The sequence below is a fragment of the Erinaceus europaeus genome, chromosome 16, assembly GCF_950295315.1.
Source record: "Erinaceus europaeus chromosome 16, mEriEur2.1, whole genome shotgun sequence".
Lineage (NCBI taxonomy): Eukaryota > Metazoa > Chordata > Mammalia > Eulipotyphla > Erinaceidae > Erinaceus > Erinaceus europaeus.
Window position 1 is genome coordinate 68,093,082 of NC_080177.1, and position 18,133 is coordinate 68,111,214.

General features: G+C 48.0%; 2 protein-coding genes across 2 annotated transcripts; both read left to right on the forward strand.

Annotated features, from left to right (window-relative positions):
• Positions 1–839: 839 nt before the first annotated feature.
• LOC103126486 (granzyme B(G,H)-like) lies at positions 840–4,024 on the forward strand. Its single transcript, XM_060174155.1, has 5 exons — positions 840–949; positions 2,300–2,447; positions 2,873–3,008; positions 3,204–3,467; positions 3,790–4,024. Exons 1-5 carry the CDS (start codon positions 889–891, stop codon positions 3,973–3,975), a joined length of 795 nt encoding a protein of 264 aa, XP_060030138.1. The 5' UTR covers positions 840–888; the 3' UTR covers positions 3,976–4,024.
• An 8,366-nt stretch (positions 4,025–12,390) lies between these two features.
• LOC103126503 (granzyme H-like) lies at positions 12,391–18,133 on the forward strand. Its single transcript, XM_060174194.1, is given in 9 exon segments — positions 12,391–12,439; positions 14,318–14,442; positions 14,444–14,469; positions 15,171–15,306; positions 15,503–15,686; positions 16,297–16,373; positions 16,681–16,700; positions 16,992–17,136; positions 18,116–18,133. Coding segments are annotated over 9 exon segments (780 nt in total).

Sequence of the window (18,133 nt, forward strand, 5' to 3'; positions counted from 1 at the left end):
AAATAAAAATGTTTTTTAAAATGACAGAGAACATGAAAAGAAAATTGAATTTCCTTTGGGAAAACAGTTCTATCTTTCTTTGATATAATTTGGATGGGACTGACCCCATCACCCAAAGACTGAATGCAATTGACCTAAATCCAGTGGATTCTAATTTAGGATCACAAACATTCCAAAATTAATTCCACAAGTGTCAACTGCAGGACTTTGGAGGAGGGGGAGAGGGAATGGCATGAGAAATTAACTTATTCTCTGTTTATTTGCAAGTTAAAGAGACTAGGAAAGACCCTGTAGAACAGAGATGCATGGGCAGCTCACTGAGTTGAGTAAGAGCTGAGCACACTCTCTTCCTGTATGGCTCTTCCCTAGTGTGCTCCTCCCAGACTATACTCTGGTCACTGATGTTTCTCTCTCCTCACCCAGCAGCTCAGCCTTCTAAGGGATGATTCGCACGCAGTGTGTCTCATGGTACTACAACGAAGGGCACAAACTCATCTACTAAAATAAGTGAACCAGGTGGACTTAGCAGCATGATGTTGAGTTTCTATTTGTTCTGTTACTGGGAACTTGGTTTATAGGGTCAAGACTATATTGCATGTTCCCCATCTTCACTTTGAGTTTCTGTTCTGGGCTGGAACAAGTGGCCTGTTCAGAAGTACCACCTATAACTACTGATGTGGTTGACACAGGATTCTCAAACGAAAAAATAAACGCAACAACATCAGTGAGTGGGGGAGGGGAAGCTCTCATAAAACCCTTCACAATGCAGCACTCAAGCCAGAGACAGTTTCAAGGTCTCCAACTCTGGCTGAACCTTCTTCTTCTTTGGGCAGATAAAACAGCAGAGACAAACCAGACCGGCTCCCCCACGACAGCCTTCCTGGGAAAATGTCCCTGTTCCTGCTCCTAATCCTGCTGGCCTGCTTCCTGCCTCCCAGAACACAGGCAGGTGAGTGACTATCCCGCCTTCAGTCTCAGCCCCACCCAAGAATAAGGGACATATTTTTAGCTTCTACTTTGTTTGACCACTTTGTCCGCCATATTTTTAGCTTCTACTTTGTCTGACCCCTTTGTCTGCCATGAGCAATCTGAATCCCAGTTGTCCTTCTATGCCATATCCCCATATGAGATGCTGATGAGATGCCAACAAGACAGAATGCTGTTCTTAGAGACAAAATGGGCACTGTCCCTGCCAGGCCCTCCATCTGCCATCTGGAAAATGGACCTTTCTGACAGTAGCACGGGAAAGCACGGGAAACAGGGGAAGAGGAAATGGCGAGTCCCTGAAGATGTACAGTGGGTCTGGCTCTTGTCTGGGGTGAGAAGGGTGTTCCCCTCAATGTCTGCCTATGACAGACTCAGAGACTAGCTCAGCCTGGGGCTGTTCATGTCTGTCACCACAGTCTGGTTGGGATTGAGTTCATGCCCAAGATCCCATGGTTCTTCTCTAAAACAATCCTTCCTCATAATCTGTACCAGCTCTCCTGAGCTGATAAAGAAAACTTCTCATAAATAGAAATGGAGAAAGAAGAACAGAAAGGGAAACTGAAAGCAGAATCTGACTGAGTCTGGAGTATGGCACCAAAGTAGAAAATCTCTGGGTGGAGGGTGAGGGTAGATGTTCAGCTGCACTGTGAGGGAGGTGGGGCGGGGGGGGGGGACACAGACCTTTGGTGGCCAGAATGGTGTAAATATAACTCCTATTAACTTATAGTCTCACAGATCACTATTTAATATAGAAAAAAACTTCTCTGTATATCACAATCTCAAAAGACAAGACCCAAAACCACCCACACACACACAGACCCATACACAAACACTTATCAGTTGGCCACTGAGGGCAGACACTTTCAGGACACCACTTTCTGTCACACCATAGGAAATAGACTATGACATCTATTGGGTTGTCAGAAATCTCACGGCACATTTTTGCACAGAAAAATAGAAAAATCTCTCCTGACCTTTTGAAGAACCTAGTAGATTCCTAAGCTTCAGTCCAATTATGAATAGGCAGTACTATCCTAGAGATCACAGATGCAAAAGCTTACAAACTCACTTGAGACAAAGCAAAGTCAGTACAGGGATTCTCAGGAGCCCTTACAGCTGCACTGTCATTAAGACAGGAAGCTTCATCTCCACGTCACACACCAAACTGTGCTGTAGCTGTTCTGTTTATGGAAGGTTCCAGCTGAATCCTCCTCGGGGTCACCACAAGCAACCAGGTGCCACAGTATGAGTACCAAATACACCATCCAGGGGCCCTGAGTAGGTGCACACATAAAACAGAAGTTTCCTTCAGGGGAGATCATCGGGGGACATGAGGCCAGACGCCATTCCCGCCCTTACATGGCATGTCTGAGGACATCAAAGAAAAGGTCTGAGTGCTTATGTGGTGGTTTCCTGATCCGAGAGGACTTTGTGCTGACTGCTGCTCATTGTATTGGAAGGTGAGGACCTTTCAGAAGAGTTTGTTCTTGACCCCAAGGCAGATAATCTATCTCTTCCTCAGGCTCTCTGCCAACTAGCAGTACACAAAAGCCAGGAGACTCCTCAGAGAGTGAAGTGGACAGGAAGTTCTGGAAAGAGCATCACAAAAAAAGGTGACTAGAGTTCTAGCACTCTTGTCTGCAGTGCCGGGCATACACTACAGTAGGTCCAAGCTAATGCTATTTCACCACTTATCCTGGAGTAACAGACCCCAACAACCACTTATCCAGGTACTAGTAATCCTCAGAAGTCCCCTTAGCTGAAGAGAAACTGGACAGGACACAGTCAGCTCAACCCAACTCTCCTGTCGTGTTATACACAAGCCACTTAGACTCACTAATCTGCATCTCCAGTGACTCCTCCTCCCTCTCTGCCCCCTGTATAGCTTATACAGGGTCACTCTGGGGGCCCATGACATCAGCAAGAAGGAGAGAACCCAGCAGGTCATTCCAGTGAGCAGAGGATTCCTTCACCCAAACTATACTGCTGAGAAGTCTGCCAACGACATCATGCTGCTGAAGGTGGAGAGGCCTGTCTGATGCTCTTGCTCTCTGGGTCTCACCTGTGTCCCCTCCCACTCAGAGCTGTGCTCCTCCTCCTTCCCATCCTGGTCACATGAAAGTCCCAGTGGCTCAAGGGAGAGGAATACCCACAGCCCCATGTGGTATCCAGCCCAGAGCCCCTTGCTGAGTAGAGTTTCTTGTCTCTCCCCACAGCTGGCAAGAAAAGCCAAACTGACCTCAGCTGTGCAGCTCCTCAGCCTGCCCAGCCCCAGGGCCCAAGTGAGGCCAGGACAGGTGTGCAGTGTGGCCGGCTGGGGGAGAGCTGCTCCCTATCATCAGAAATCGTCAAATATATTGCTGGAGGTGAATTTGACCATGCAGGATGATTATCAGTGTCAATCTCGTTTTCCAGAGGAATATATCAAAGCCACTCAGCTGTGTGCTGGAGACCCAAACCTAAGGAAGGGTGCCTTTCTGGTAAGTCTAAGTAACTACCTAGCTTGACTCTAGTCAGAGTGCTTACTGGGCACAGCAGAGGCCATATGAAAAAGCTTTCAGGGACCCCTCCACCCTCCAGGTAGTGATCCCTCCCCCAAAGATGGGAGGAGGAAGACCTGAAGGGGGAATTCGGGGCCTCAGCAGCCTCTACGGTCCATGTGGATACACAGGTGCTCCCTTCTGAAATAAGCGTTTGCAACACTGCCTGCTCAGGACACAGCAGTTAGAGATGCAGCTAGTCCTATGCTCTGGTTAAAACACCTTGCTCCTCACCTGACACCACTCCTCTTTCTGTCCACAGGGGGACTCTGGGGGGCCCCTGGTATGCAAGAATGTGGCCCAGGGAATTGTCTCCTATGGAGAAGAACATGGAGTACCTCCAGGGGTCTACACCAAGATCTCCAGCTTCCTGCCCTGGATACATAAAACAATGCAAAGGTGGAATGGGCGCCGACTCAACAGGAAGGCACCTACCTTTCCTGTGTGAAGACCTAACTGACTCCAGCAATGCTTGAAATCTATCTCTTTACTCATTCTCTCTCCCTCTCTCTCTCTCTCTCTCTCTCTCTCACTTGCTCTTGCAATAAAAAAAAAAAGACATTATAAATAATGAACACCATGAAGCCTTTAATTCAAGGGTGGGGAACCTGATGAGCCACCACCCAAGCCCCCTGTGTCCTTTTTAATATCCCACAAGGCCAATCTTCTCTTACTACTCTTTTTTTTTTGCCATAATTTTCTTAAATGTGCTTTCATATTTATTTAACATAAATTTTATTAATCACCTAGACCTTGCATGACAGGAGAAGAGACAAAAATATTTTTTATTAGAGTCATGCTAAGTTTACATATTATGTTGAAGAGGATATTTACCTTCACTTATTTTTTTAATATATGCTGTGGAATCCTTTTATATTTATTTATTTATTTATTATTGGATAGAGACAGAGAGAAATTGAGAGGGAAAGAGGACATAGAGAGGGAAAGAGACTGAGAGACCCCTGCAGCCCTGCTTCACCGCTCGTGAAGCTTCTCCCTTTACCTTTACTTCTTCACTGAGAGATTAGTGGTTGGCACTATAGTCATTGCCACATGGGTCCAACTTCTCATTTCACCGAGACAGGTGCCTATACAACACTCTCATCCTGAAGTGAGGTCTATCATCGTGTACTAGGACCTAAAATCCCCTGCCCCCACCCCTCTCCCTGTTATCCTATCCTTGAGTTCTTTGCCTTGGTGCAAACACCAAACCAGTCCAAAATGTACTTATGTTTCCCCTTTCTGTTCTTATTTCTTAAGTTCTGCTCACAAGTAAGATCATCCTCTATTTATCTTCCTCTTCCTTTTTCTTTTCATGGTTGCAGAACAGCCTATTTCATTTTATTTGCTCTGAGATGTCTATATTAAAGTGAGAGTAGGGTAGAGAACCACAGGTGCGCAGCTGCACAGGTAATGCTAGGGTTCTCACCCCTCAGGACCACGTGCTACAGAGTCCAACACTATCCAGGGCGTCACTTCCTGTGCTGCAAGATATTAATTTTTTCTTTTTTTTAAATATTTTTTCTTTATTGGGGGATTAATGGTTTATAGTTGACAGTGAAATACAATAGTTGGTACATGTGTAACATTTCTCAGTTTTCCACATAACACTCTAACCCCCCACCTAGGTCCTCCTCTGCCATCCTGTTCCAGGACCTGGACACTCCCACCCCAGAGTGTTTTCCTTTGGTGCAATGCACCAACTCCACAGTCCAAGTTCTGCTTTGTGTTTTCCCTTCTGCCCTTATTTCTCTACTTCTATCTATTAGTGGGACTCATACTCATAGTTCTCCTTATCTCACTTAACTTGATCCCTTCAAGTTGAGGTGAAGAAGATGACTTCATCATTCTTTTTTTATTTTTAATGTTTATTTTTATTATTTATTCCCTTTTGTTGCCCTTGTTGCTTTATTGTTGTAGTTATTATTGATGTCGTTGTTGTTGGATAGGATAGAGAGAAATGGAGAGAGGAAGGGAAGGCAGAGAGGGGAGAGAAAGACAGACACCTGCAGACCTGCTTCACCACCTATAAAGCGATTCCCCTGCAGGTGGGGAGCCGGGGGCTCAAACCGGGATCCTTGTGCCGGTCCTTGCACTTTGCGCTACGTGTGCTTAACCTGCTGCGCTACTGCCCAACTCCCGACTTCATCATTCTTAATAGCTGAGTAGTATTTCATTGTATATATATATACCACAAAATTATTAGTCACTCATTTATTGTTGGACACCAAGGTTGTTTTAAGATTTTTGCTATTACTGTTATAAGCATAGGTATACACAAATCTTTTTGGAAGAGTGTGTTTGATTTTTCAAGAAATATCCCCAGGGACCGGGGTGGTGGCACACCTGGCTGAGTGCACATGTTACAATTCACATGGCCCCAGGTTTGAGCCCCTGGTCCCCATCTGCAGGGGGAAAGCTTCATGAGTAATGAAGCAGCACTTCAGGTGTCTCTCTGTCTCTCTATCTCCCCCTTCCCAATCAATTTCTGGCTGTCTCTATCCAATAAATAAAGACAATTTTAAAAATGGGAAGAAAAAAAAAAAAAGAAATATCCCCAGGAGAAGAAGTGTGGGTCATAGGGAAGGTCCACTTCTAGTCTTCTGAGAGTTCTCTAGACTGCTCTCCACAAGGGTTGGACCAATTTACATTCCCATGGCAGTGTAGGAGGGTTCCTTTAGTTCTGCAACCTCTCCAGCATTTGATGTTATCATCCTTTCTGATGGACAACATACTCAAAGGGATGAAGTGGTACTCCATTGCAGGTGTGGGGCTTATTTCTGGGCTCTCAATTCTATTCCACTTGTCAGTGTGTCTACTTTTATTCCAGTACCAAGCAGTTTTTATTACAATGGTCCTATAATATAGTTTGAGATCTGGGAGTGTGATACCTCCAGTTCACTTCTTTTTTCTCAAGATTATTTAGGCAATTCTAGGTATTTTTCTGGTTCCAGGTTAACTATTACAACTCTGTTCCAGTCTCAATCACTAGAAAACATTTTAATACACTAAATGCCACTGAATTGTGCAGTTACAAGTAGCTGATATATGTTAAGTCAATTTCATCTCAAATTTGGTTTTTTTATTGGGAGATTAATGGTTTATAGTCAACAGTAAAAAAAAATAATTTTTACAAGTGTAACATTTCCCAGTTTTCCACATAACAGTTCAACCCCCACTAGGTCTTCCTCTGCCATCACGTTCTAGGATCTGAACCACCCCCACCCCAGTCTTTTACTTTAGTGCAATTCAAATATAAAATCTGTAATGTATGTTTTGAGGTTATTAGTTCACAAGTATATAAACACTTTAGAAATACAATTTCTCACTTCCTCAAAATGTGTTATCATGGGGACAGGTGGTGGCACACCTGGTTGAGGGCACGAGTTACAATACACAAAGACCTGGGTGTGAGCCCGTGATCCCCACCTGCAGAGGGAAATCCTTGCAAGTGGTGAAGCAGGTCCGCAGGTATCTCTCTTTCTCTCTCCTTCTCTATCTCCCCCTTGAGAGGCTGCTTCTGTCATGTATTTCTCCTCTTACAGAGAAATTCCTATCACCCGCCCAAGCTGGTTTCCGCCCAGGAAGATCTACCTGCGAACAAGTCCCGGCCCTCTCAACTTACATTGAAAATGGATTCCAGAAGAATTTAAAGATGGGTGCTGTCTTTGTTGATCTCACAGCAGCCTCTGACACGGTCTGGCACCGTGGTCTCCTAGTCAAGATCTCAAGATGCCTGCCTCCATGGGTGGCCAACACTATATCGTTTCTTCTCCAAAACAGAAGATTCCGGGTGCATCTGGGTGACAAGTCTAGCAGATGGAGACTTGTTTCAAGTGGCCTCCCCCAGGGCTCTGTTCTGGCTCCTATGCTATTTAATATTTACATCAATGACCTCCCAGAAACTTCTTCAAGGAAGTTCATCTACGCCGATAACATCTGCTATGCAACTCAGGCATCCAAGTTTGACTTCCTTGAGGAAACACTCACGAAAGACATGTCTCTGATATCTGATTACTGTAAAAAATGGCGACTAATCCCTAGCACTGCAAAAATGGTATCATCTGTTTTCCATCTACACCATGCCTCGGCCTCGCGTGAGCTTAATGTGCAGCTTGGCGATACGAGAATCTGGCATGAAGCCCAGCCAGTCTATCTTGGCGTTACTCTCGATCGCACTCTGTCATTTCACAAACATCTCATAAAAACTGCAGCAAAGGTGGGCGCAAGGAATCACATCATTGCAAGACTGGCCAGCTCCTCATGGGGCGTGAGCGCTTCCACACTACGATCATCATTTCTGGCATTATGCTATTCCACTGCAGAATACTGTGCCCCAGTATGGTTCCGTAGCCCCATGTCCACTTGGTCGATTCCAAATTATATTCCTCCATGAGGATCATTTCTGGAACCATCCGTTCCACCCCGGTTCCATGGCTGCCAGTTCTTAGCAACATTGCCCCGCCAGATATTCGTCGGGATGCGGCATCATCTAAGTTCATTTCCCACGTCTACGCTCGACCGGACCTGCCAATATACGCAGGTATCTTCACCCACCCTGTCCAACGCTTGACGTCTCATCACCCAATCTGGTCCCCTACGCCTACACTGAACTTCTCTGTTCCAGTCTCTTGGAAACAGAGTTGGCAGTCAGCTGAGGTAAAGAACAAACACCTCATCACAGACCCCTGCAAGCGTCAACCCGGCTTTGACCTAGCACGTTATGATTGGGCCCTCCTCAATCGCTATGGAACAGGCCATGGCCGGTGCGCCGCTATGTTCCATTGCTGGGGAGCCAGAGACGACCCGAACTGCCCCTGCGGCTCCAGACAGACTATGACCCACATAGTCAACAACTGCCACCTCTCCAGATTCAAAGGAGGTCTCGAAACTTGACATCAGGCTCAACCTGACACTGTTGACTGGCTACGGAAGAAGGGCAAACGCTAGAAGAAGAAGAAGTCAGAACCCCCATCGAAGAGTAAGGGACAAACTTTCTGCCCTTCTACACTGCGTGAACCCTCTGTGCACCATAAATATTCTGAGTCCCAGTTGTCCTCCTCTCACACATCCCCATGTGTGATGCTGGTGAGACGCCAGCAGACAGGCAGGGCAGAAGGATGCTCTCAGGGACAGTCAGAGAGCACTGCCCCCTTCCAAGTGTCCTCTGCACCTGCAAAATGGATCAAATTTTCCTACAGGAGCACAGGAAAGTGTAGGGAACAGGAAAGAGGCAATGATGGGTCCCCTGACAAAGATCCAGAGTGGGCCTGGCTCCTTTCTGGAGTGAGAAAGTTTTTCCTCTCAGCAACTTCTTAGGAGAGACCCAGAACTGAGCTAAGCCTGGGGTTTTTCTATCACACCCCAGAATCTGGCTGTGATTCAGTTCCTGCCCAAGTTCCTATCGCCCTTTCTCCAGCACTACTTCTCTCCATAAGCTGTAGCAGTTTCCTCTTTTCTAAGATGCACTACTACTCAGCAGAACAAAACTTTTCTGCAACTCATCATCCCACCAGACAAGATCTTCCCCCCAGCATTTATCAGTGGCCCACTGGGGACAGACATCTTCCAGGCACCCTATCTGTCATACCCTAGGAAACAGACGATGATATCTAAGTCGAGTCCAGCCATCAGGAAGCAACACTATCAGACATCACAGACTCGCAGGGTCCTTAGAAACTACACGAGACAAAGCAAAGGCAGGAGTTCTCAGGACCCCCAGGACTGCCCCAAATGCAGGTGTTCTCACCTCCCACCACACGCCAGACTGAGCTATAGCTGCTCTCTTTCTGGAAGGAAGAAGGTCAGGGCCTCCCATTCTCTTCCTGGATCATCACAGGCTCTCAAATCGCACCAGCCAGGGGTACTGGGTGGATGCACACACAGAACAGAAGCTTTATTCAGGGGAGACCATCTGGGGACATGAGGCCAGATCCCACTCCCACCCATACATGGCCTATCTGGAGATCTCAGACCAGGATTCTCAGCATTTCTGTGGTGGCTTCCTGGTCCGAGAGGACTTTGTGCTGACGGCTACTCACTGTAATGGAAGCTGGGGACATTTGAGAAGGGCTTGTGCATAAACCCCAGGGCAGGAAATCTGTTATATCGCTTCCCCAGCTGTGTGCCAACTGCCAGCACACATGAGCCAGAAGACTCCACAGAGAGAGAAGTGGGCAGGGAGGTCTGGGGAGAGAGGGCTGATAAGAAGGACAGAGAGGTCACCCTGCAGTCTTCAGTGCTGGGCACACACTACAGTAGGTGCAAACTAGTACAGTTTCACCACTTTCCTAAGTAACCAAGTGCTGAGAGCCACAGTTGAAAATAGCAATAGCCCTGGAACCTCCTCAGCTGCCAGCTCAGCCCTAGCTATCCTCAACTCGCTTCAGCAGAAACCCTGTCTGCCACCAGTCTCTCCACACTGCTAGGCTGTAACTCCTGTGACTCTTCCTCCCTCTCTGTCAGTCACTGTCATCCTGGGGGCCCACAACATCAGGAAACAGGAGAGGACCCTACAGGTCATCCCAGTGAGCAAAGCCATCCCTCATCTGAACTATAATGCTCACAGCCTTGCCAACGACATCATGTTGCTGAAGGTGAGAAGGCCTGTCTGTAGCTCCTCAGCCTGCCCAGCCCTGGGGCCCAGCTGAGGCCCAGACAGACATGCAGTATGGCCAGCTGAGGTGAGCTTGCTGACCCAAAAGGAAAATATGCAGACAAACTCCAGCAGGTGAACCTGACCGTACTTGAGGAGAAAGAATGTGGCTCTCATTTCCAAAAGCATTATAAAGCCATTCAGCTGTGCACTGGGACCTGAAGGAATGAAAGACTTCCTTTAAGGAGAGTCTGAGCAATGGCCTAGCTTGGCAGTGGACAAAGGGCTTACTGGGAAGATCAGGGGCCTAGAGACCAAGCTCTCGGGAACCCCCCATCCTCCCCACTCATTTTCTGTGTGTTCACAGAAGCTGTTCCCTCAGCACAGTCAGGATTAGCTGACTGACACCCATCATGCCTTCCTTCCCAGCTCTTCTGTCTGTCTTCAGATAGTCAGAGTGTTGAGGTCATCTGTGTGCAAAGGTCTGTGACTGCCAAGGGCAGGGAGATGTGGGTCTGTGGACAGAGTACTCAGTGAAGGAATTAGCTAAATGACTGGTGTTCCTTCCCCCATCACCTGGCAGCAACAGGAAGCCAGCCACCACTCCCAGGCACTATGATTCAAGTGGCCCTGTCCCCTCTTGAGCTTGAGAAGTTCTAAATGAGCTAAGCATAAACCAGCCAGGCCACTCAACTCTATTGGTCCCAAATGATGATTTTTGGGTAGATCCCTGTGAATATCAGGTCCAGAACTTTTGCTTAAGACTGTACGATCAGGAATACTCTACTGCAGCTGGGGAACTGGCTTAGTGGGTAGAGCACAGGACTTGCATGCCCAAAGATGCAAGTTCAATCTCTAGAACTGTAGATGCCCTGGTAGGTCAGTGCTCTGGTTTCCCATTCAACTAATTTTTTTAAATAATCTTTTTTTTAAGAAAGAAAATCTTTCTTTGTGCAAGAATATATACATTTAAAGAGAAAAAACTTAGTATCACAAATACATGTACCTGAAATGGTGGCAAGATAGGAATGGGGTTTCCACTGAGTATCTAGGTGTTTCTCCCTGCTACTCCTCACACAAAAGCAGCTTCCATAAGCTCAAGGGGCCCAGAGACCTCTGCATATCTAGGACCAGAAACAGAATCATAGGTCACTCCAGTGACGGTCAGCTTCTCAAGGGCAGGAGCCCCAGCCCTCATTCCCCTGGGCCTCCCTTCCTACTGGAGATATGATTCACTGGTACAGTGTGTGGCTTGCCATGTGTACTGTCTGAGTCTGAACCCTTTCACTGTCTTCCTTTGTCACCTTCTGACTCTTTCGTTGTGTGTGTGTGTGTGTGTGTGTGTGTGTGTGTGTGTGTCCCTAGCTGAGTGAAAAAGCATTTTAGAGCAGTGAAATAATAAAGATCAAAGCTCCACAAAAGAAAGAGAGGAAGAGAAAGCTAAATGGAGAAAGGAAGAGAGACAAAGAAGAAAGAAACAAGAGAGAAAGAGAAAAAAGATAGAGAAAGAAAAAAGGAAAGAGAGAAAGAGAAAAAAGGAGAGAGAAAGAAATAAAGAGGAGAAAGAATGAAAGAAAGAAAGAAAGAAAGAAAGAAAGAAAGAAAGAAAGAAAGAAAGGATGAATGACAGGCAGAAGGAAAGAAAAGGAAGAAGAGAAACAGGAGAGAGGGAGGGAGGGAGACGGACAGTGAAAGACAGAGACAGAAATGACTTATCCATAGTTTCATCTAAATGATAAGAGTCAGAAGTTGAGTAGTGAACATACTGGGATTAGGTGGTGGTGCACCTGGTTGAGTGTACACATTACAGTGCACAAGGACCCGGGACCTCTACCTGCAAGGGGAAAACTTTGTGAGTGGTGAAGCAGTGCTGCAGGTGTCTCTCTGTCTCTCTTCCTCTCTATCTCCCCTTTCTCTCTTGATTTCTGTCTCTATCCAATAAATAAAGACAATAAAAAAGAGAGAGAAAGAAGCTGACCGTGTCCTGGATTCAGCAGCTGAGGAGCCCCATGGCTCTAGCCTCTGCTGCAAGCTCAGCCTTCACTTTCCTGTTCTACACTGTGCTTTCTCCCTGCCATGGTGACAGTGTTATTCTCACCTAACCCAGTGCCAAGAACGTCCACAAACCACGCTGTGGTGATGCCCGCAGTACCAGAGGAGGTGCCCAATCTGCAAGGCCACAGAGCCAGCCCCGCCTCATTTCCCTGCAGGCACCTCCTCCCTCTGTGAAGAAACTCGGCTCACCTGGGCAGATCTGGTGCTGGGAAGATGCTCCTGCTCTTGCTGGCCTTTCTTCTGTCCCCGGGGGCTGTGACAGGTGAGTGACCTCTCCCTTCCAAAGGTTTCCAACCATCCTACAAACCCCCTACACTCCTGACTCTTCTGTTCAACACAGGCAGGGATGTCCTCTATTTGAGTCCAGGAATTTCTCTTTTTAACCAGAGTACAGCTCAGCTCTGGTGTATAGTGGTGCTGGGGATGGGAGACCTGGTGTCTCAGAGCCTCAGGCATGAAAATCCTTTGCAGAACCATTCTGCTGTCTCTTCAAATGGACTATCATAATTCTTAAATGATTTTAAATCCCTTATGATCTTAACATGCATCTGGCTGCTCTGATATTTTTTGCATTATCTTTATTTATTATTGGATAGAGACAGCCAGAAATCATGAGAGAAGGAAATGATAGAGAGGGAGAGAGACAGAGAGACACCTGCAGCACTGCTTCACCTCTTGCAAAGCTTTCCTCCTACGGGGGCTCGAACCTGGGTCCTTGAGCACTGTAACATGTGTGCTCAACCAGGTGCACCACCACTCAGCCCCTACCCCTGGACATCTTGAACCCTGGCTTTCATTCAGAAGTCAAATTAACAAGTTCCATGCTGCATAGATATTCCCACCAGGACAGCAGGAAGGAAACTCGCACAGAGGTTTAGCAGGTGCTGGCCTGGAAAGGGACTGGGGGTGTTCCTAGAAAGGTATTTAGCAGAAGGTGCCAAGCTGCAAAGGACAAGTAATTCAGCCCTCACTACAACCTGAGAAAGAGTAACTCAAAGATAAGCAGTGGGAATTGTCTCAGAATCAGCTTGACCCAGATGAATTTCTTGGTGGCCCCAGGGAGGAGCTGTGATGTGGCCGATGTGAGAAGTAGTGCGATGACTCCACCCAAAGTTTCCAGGTCGCATCATGCCCAGGCAGACGCAGCCCACTGCAGTCACACTGCCCTGCTGCCCCATGGTCCTTGGTGGTGTGCTCCCCAGCCCTTGTGACCTTGGACCCCACCAGCACTGACCCCACAAATATCTTAGCCAGAAGCTAACTGGAGAACAATTGTTCACATAACTGAAGAAAGTTATCAAAGCCAGTGGTGTCACCCTCTTTCCCCCTTGTTCAAAAAGGGAGTCTGAGGCTTAGGCCTCAGAAAAGTGTGTTATTTTTCCCCCAAGACACACACACACACACACACACACACACACACACACACATCTATCCAGGCAAACACTAGAGACCCCACCCTCACTTAGCACCTTCCTGAGCCTTCCCTCCTGGACCAGACATTCCCAGTCACTACACCTTCCAGCCTCTCTTCCTTCTTCCTTTCTCTTTCTTCCTTCCTTCCTTCCTTCCTTCCTTCCTTTCTTCCTTCCTTTCTTTCTTCCTTTCTTTTTTTTCCATTTTTCATTCTTTATTTGTGATTATTAGTGAGTTCCAAGATCATAAGATTACAGGTATATAACTCCGCACTGCACCCACCACCAAAGTTCTGTGTCCCCACCTTCCCCCTCCCACAGATAACCACCAGAGTTCTCACAGCCTTAGAAATAGTTTGTTTGCTTTTTCTTTTTCCCCCTTTTTTATTGTTATTTTTTGGAAGATCATATGTATTTGTTCTCTAGATCTCACCTGTGAGTGAAATCATCGGGTAGTGGTCTTTCATCATTTTATTTTGCTAAGTATAATCACCTCCAGTTCCATCCACTTTATCCCAAAGGACACAACATCGTCTTTTTTGATTGCAGAGTAAGTATTCCATGGTGTCCATAGCCTGTGACGTGTTTAGCCAGTCATCTGTGGATGGGCATTTAGTTTGCTTCCACCCTTTGGTGAACCTAGGGGTGCATATGTCCTTTTGAATTAATGTTGGCATGCCCTTTACTTGGATAAATGCCTAGGACTGGCATTCTGTCCTTTCTTGCAGAGGAGATCATCGGGGGCCATGAGGCCAAGTGCCGTCCCCACCCCTACATGGCATTAGTTAAGTTCCTGACTAAGGATAGCTGGAAACGGTGTGGCGGTATCCTCGTGTGGAGGGACTTTGTTCTGACAAACAGCTACTCACTGCTGGGGAAGGTGAGAGGGCAGAGCCAGTCCACACCTCCTGAAACCCCTTCCAGGACTCCTGCTCTTTCCCCCAGAGCCTACAGGGGAGCTCCCCACCTTCTGTAGCTCCAGCCCAGGGCAGCTCAGGAAAGCAGCGTGACAGGAGCTGGGACAAGCTGAGAAACAGTACAGAGGAGCTTTGAGTCAGCAGCTCAAGTGACTGCAGGGAGGGACCACACCCGACAAGTTCTTCTTCTTCTAGCGTTTGCCCTTCTTCCGTAGCCAGTCAACAGCGTCAGGTTGAGCCTGATGTAAAGTTTCGAGACCTCCTTTGAATCTGGAGAGGTGGCAGTCGTTGACTATGTGGGTCATAGTCTGTCTGTAGCCGCAGGGGCAGTTCGGGTCGTCTCTGGCTCCCCAGCGATGGAACATAGCGGCGCACCGGCCATGGCCTATTCCATAGTGATGGAGGAGGGCCCGATCGAGCAGATATGGAAGATGAAAGCACGCCATTAGAGTTGGAATGCAAACTCGTTATCATGGCACTGCCTGAGATCAGAGGAAACTTCCAGAAGTCCTGCCTCAGTGTTGGTGATAAGCAGAAGGCACAGAGTGAGCTTCCATTGACTTGATTTCCCTCAGCTGTAACCCTCCCTGCTCCCACCACACCTTTCTTAGCTCCTAGGCTGTACTTCCTGTGACCCTACACCCCCACATGTCTGTCTTCACAGCTCCATCACTGTCACCCTGGGGGCTCACAACATCAGCAAGCCTGAGAGCACCCAGCAGGTCATCAATGTGAACAGAGCTTTCCGTCACCCAGACTATAATTCTAAAAACCTCTCCAACGACATCATGCTGCTGAAGGTGAGGAGGCCTGTCTGCTGCTCTTGCTCTCTGGGTCTCACCTGTGTCCCCTCCCACTCAGAGCTGTGCCCCTCTCCTCCTTCCCATCCTGGCTGCCTGTCAGTCCCAGTGGCTCAGGGGAAAGGGAGACACTCATCCATATGTGGTGTCCAGCCCAGAGCCCATGGCTGAGTAAAGTCTCTTGTCTCTGCTCCAGCTGATGAGAAAGGCCAAGCTGACCTCAGCCGTGAAGCCCCTCAGCCTGCCCAGCCCCAGGGCCCAGATGAGGCCAGGACAGGTGTGCAGTGTGGCCAGTTGGGGCATGGTGGTCATGGGCACTTTAGCCACCACCCTGCAGGAGGTGCATCTGACAGTCCAGAAGAAGCAGATGTGTGAAGCCTGTTAAAGAGCGAAATCAAACCACCATCCACTGCAAGGAAGCAAAAGATGTTTATTCACGAATTGCAATCCGGGCCGAGATGGTGACTGGTGTTAGTCTACCAAGCTCGACCCTGAACAAAGCTCAAATCATACAATTTATAGGAATTCAGACTACGCTCAGGGAGGGGGAACACATCACCTTATCAGCCTATATCCAATCATTTCAAACTTAGCAAAAGCCTGATCTATTCAGAGCAAAGCATGGGCTATTTCTAAACATCACACCAGACCAATAGGTCCCAGCCAAAGTGGGGGTCACCACATTTTTTTGTTCTTTATTGGGACCACCGACCATCTGTTTGCAATCTATCAGGTCATCATTTGTCAGGCCATTTTTAACTGTCTGGTAACAGTATTCTGTTGCAGAGGTCATGGGGAGTCCTGCTTGTTGCAGGGTCTTGTCAAAATAATTGATGGCCTCTTAGGTTCTATCGAGGGGAAAAGGGCAAGGAATTTTCCACCTCACTGGGCAGGAGGGCAAAAAGCAACTATATTTAAACTATTCTTAAAACTCAAACTCAAAAAGCAACTATACTTATAACTATTCTAGAGTTACTGCCTCTCACAAAGCCATCTTCCAAGGCTTTTATAGCCGAGACACCCAGATCTGCGTGGGGGACCAGAACAAGATGAAGAGCAGCTTCAAGGTCAGTGTTCAACATCTATCATAAGAGGCCCAATGGGAAGGAAACATGAGAGGCCCAGGGTGGAGGGTGTCCATTTTTTATGCCTCAGCCCAAAAGCCTGGGCAGCCTGGGTCCACTACTCTAGCCATAGCTAGTCCCACTCAGAGTGGAAAGCAAGAAATGATCCATCACCCTTCAGACTGCCCCTGAGGGCTGGAGAGTGTCTGGGCCTGGCTGGAGCTGAGTACCGCAAAGCCTGCCTGGAGCCCTGAAGCAAGGGAGGTAGCAAGCCTGCCTAAACCCTGACCTGCCCCACACCCCCAAACAGAAGCCACCCATGCCCAGGGGGTAGGAAGGGCAGGTCCAGCAGTAGACTAGCTCCATCCCACCTTTCCTGCCCTTAGGGTGACTCTGGGGGGGGGGGGGCTTCTTCTTCTAGCGTTTGCCCTTCTTCCGTAACCAGTCAACAGTGTCAGGTTGAGCCTGATGTCTGCTTGTTGCTGGCTTTGAAAGTGACTGGGATCCATGTGGATTCAGTCGGCTAGGAAGTATTGTCAGTTTCCCCAATGAATGGGTACTCACGGGATGCACCACGAGAAGGTCAATCCAATGCATCCCTGGTGTGTGGTGACAACTCAGCCCAGGGGATCTGGTGTGTGGTGACAACTCAGCCCAGGGGATCTTCACCTACGGACAAAGGAATGGGACACCTCCAGGAGTCTTCATCAAGATCTCATCCCTCCTGCCCTGGGTAAGGAGGACAATGAGGCACCCCCTGCATTGGGTGGGAGACAATCTTCACCTGTGCCTGACCATATCTTCTGGGGGAAATGCAAGAATGCTTTGGAGGGGGGGGGAGTGGGCTTGCAGGGTCAGAGTAAACTGCTCTCCGGAGTGAATATGACTCAAGGATTATTTCTTCATTGGAACCGTTTTCATATGCAAACCTATTGCCCTGGTCAGGCCTCTGCTGTCAGCTCTGGGGTTTGCTTCTTCCTTTATCCAGCCGTAGCTAGCCCCCCCTCTGAGTGGAGGGCAGGAAATGATCCATCATCCTTGGGAAATGCTACAAACGGCCCACCCTCATCCCTAACCCCCAAATTGTGTAGATTCCCACCCACTTGTCATTCACACCTCACTGGTGCTCAGTCATCTGCAGAGGCTGAGTCTAAATGCTTATTAAAAAGATTATCTCCTGGCATTGGTGCACCTGGTTAAGCACACATAGTACTATGCACAAAGATCCGCACAAGGACCCAGGTTCAAGCCCCTGCTCCCCTCCTGCAGTGGGGATGCTTCACAAGCCATGAAGCAGGTCTGTAGGTGTCTCTCTGCCTCTCCTGTGAGGCAGGCTCTGCCCATAATCAGGAATGTCTGTGTCAGAGGAGCCTGAGAGGCTCTCTGTCTGGGGTCCACTGTTCTGCCCTGACCTGCCTGGGTCCAGCACTCAATCCAGCCAACCTCCTTGCTCCCAAGCCGGTCATTTTCACATGAACCTTTGTCTCTAGCTAATTCACCATTTCCTCTCTCTTCCAATTCACCGTTTTGAGCCACAGTACACATATCCCCTAGCAGCGTTCCTATATTCCATATGAACTAGCCCCTTTGGCTAGCCCATGGGTCCTGAGCTGTCAGCCCCTCTAAGGCTCAGCAGAAAAGCCAGTACCAATCATACACCTGGACTGCGCCCACTCAGGTCTTTCCAAGGGCTCAGCCACTAAAACCTGTGGCCTCGCCTCTGACTCCTCCCGCTGGCCATTTAGAGGTATGGCAGCCAGTAA

Coding starts and splice junctions, on each gene's coding strand:
- LOC103126486 (XM_060174155.1), top strand. CDS start 889: ATGTCCCTGTTCCTGCTCCTAATCCTGCTGGCCTGCTTCCTGCCTCCC. Junction 2,448..2,872: donor GCTGCTCATTGTATTGGAAG/GTGAGGACCTTT, acceptor CCCCCTGTATAG/CTTATACAGGGTCACTCTGG. Junction 3,009..3,203: donor ACGACATCATGCTGCTGAAG/GTGGAGAGGCCT, acceptor CTCTCCCCACAG/CTGGCAAGAAAAGCCAAACT.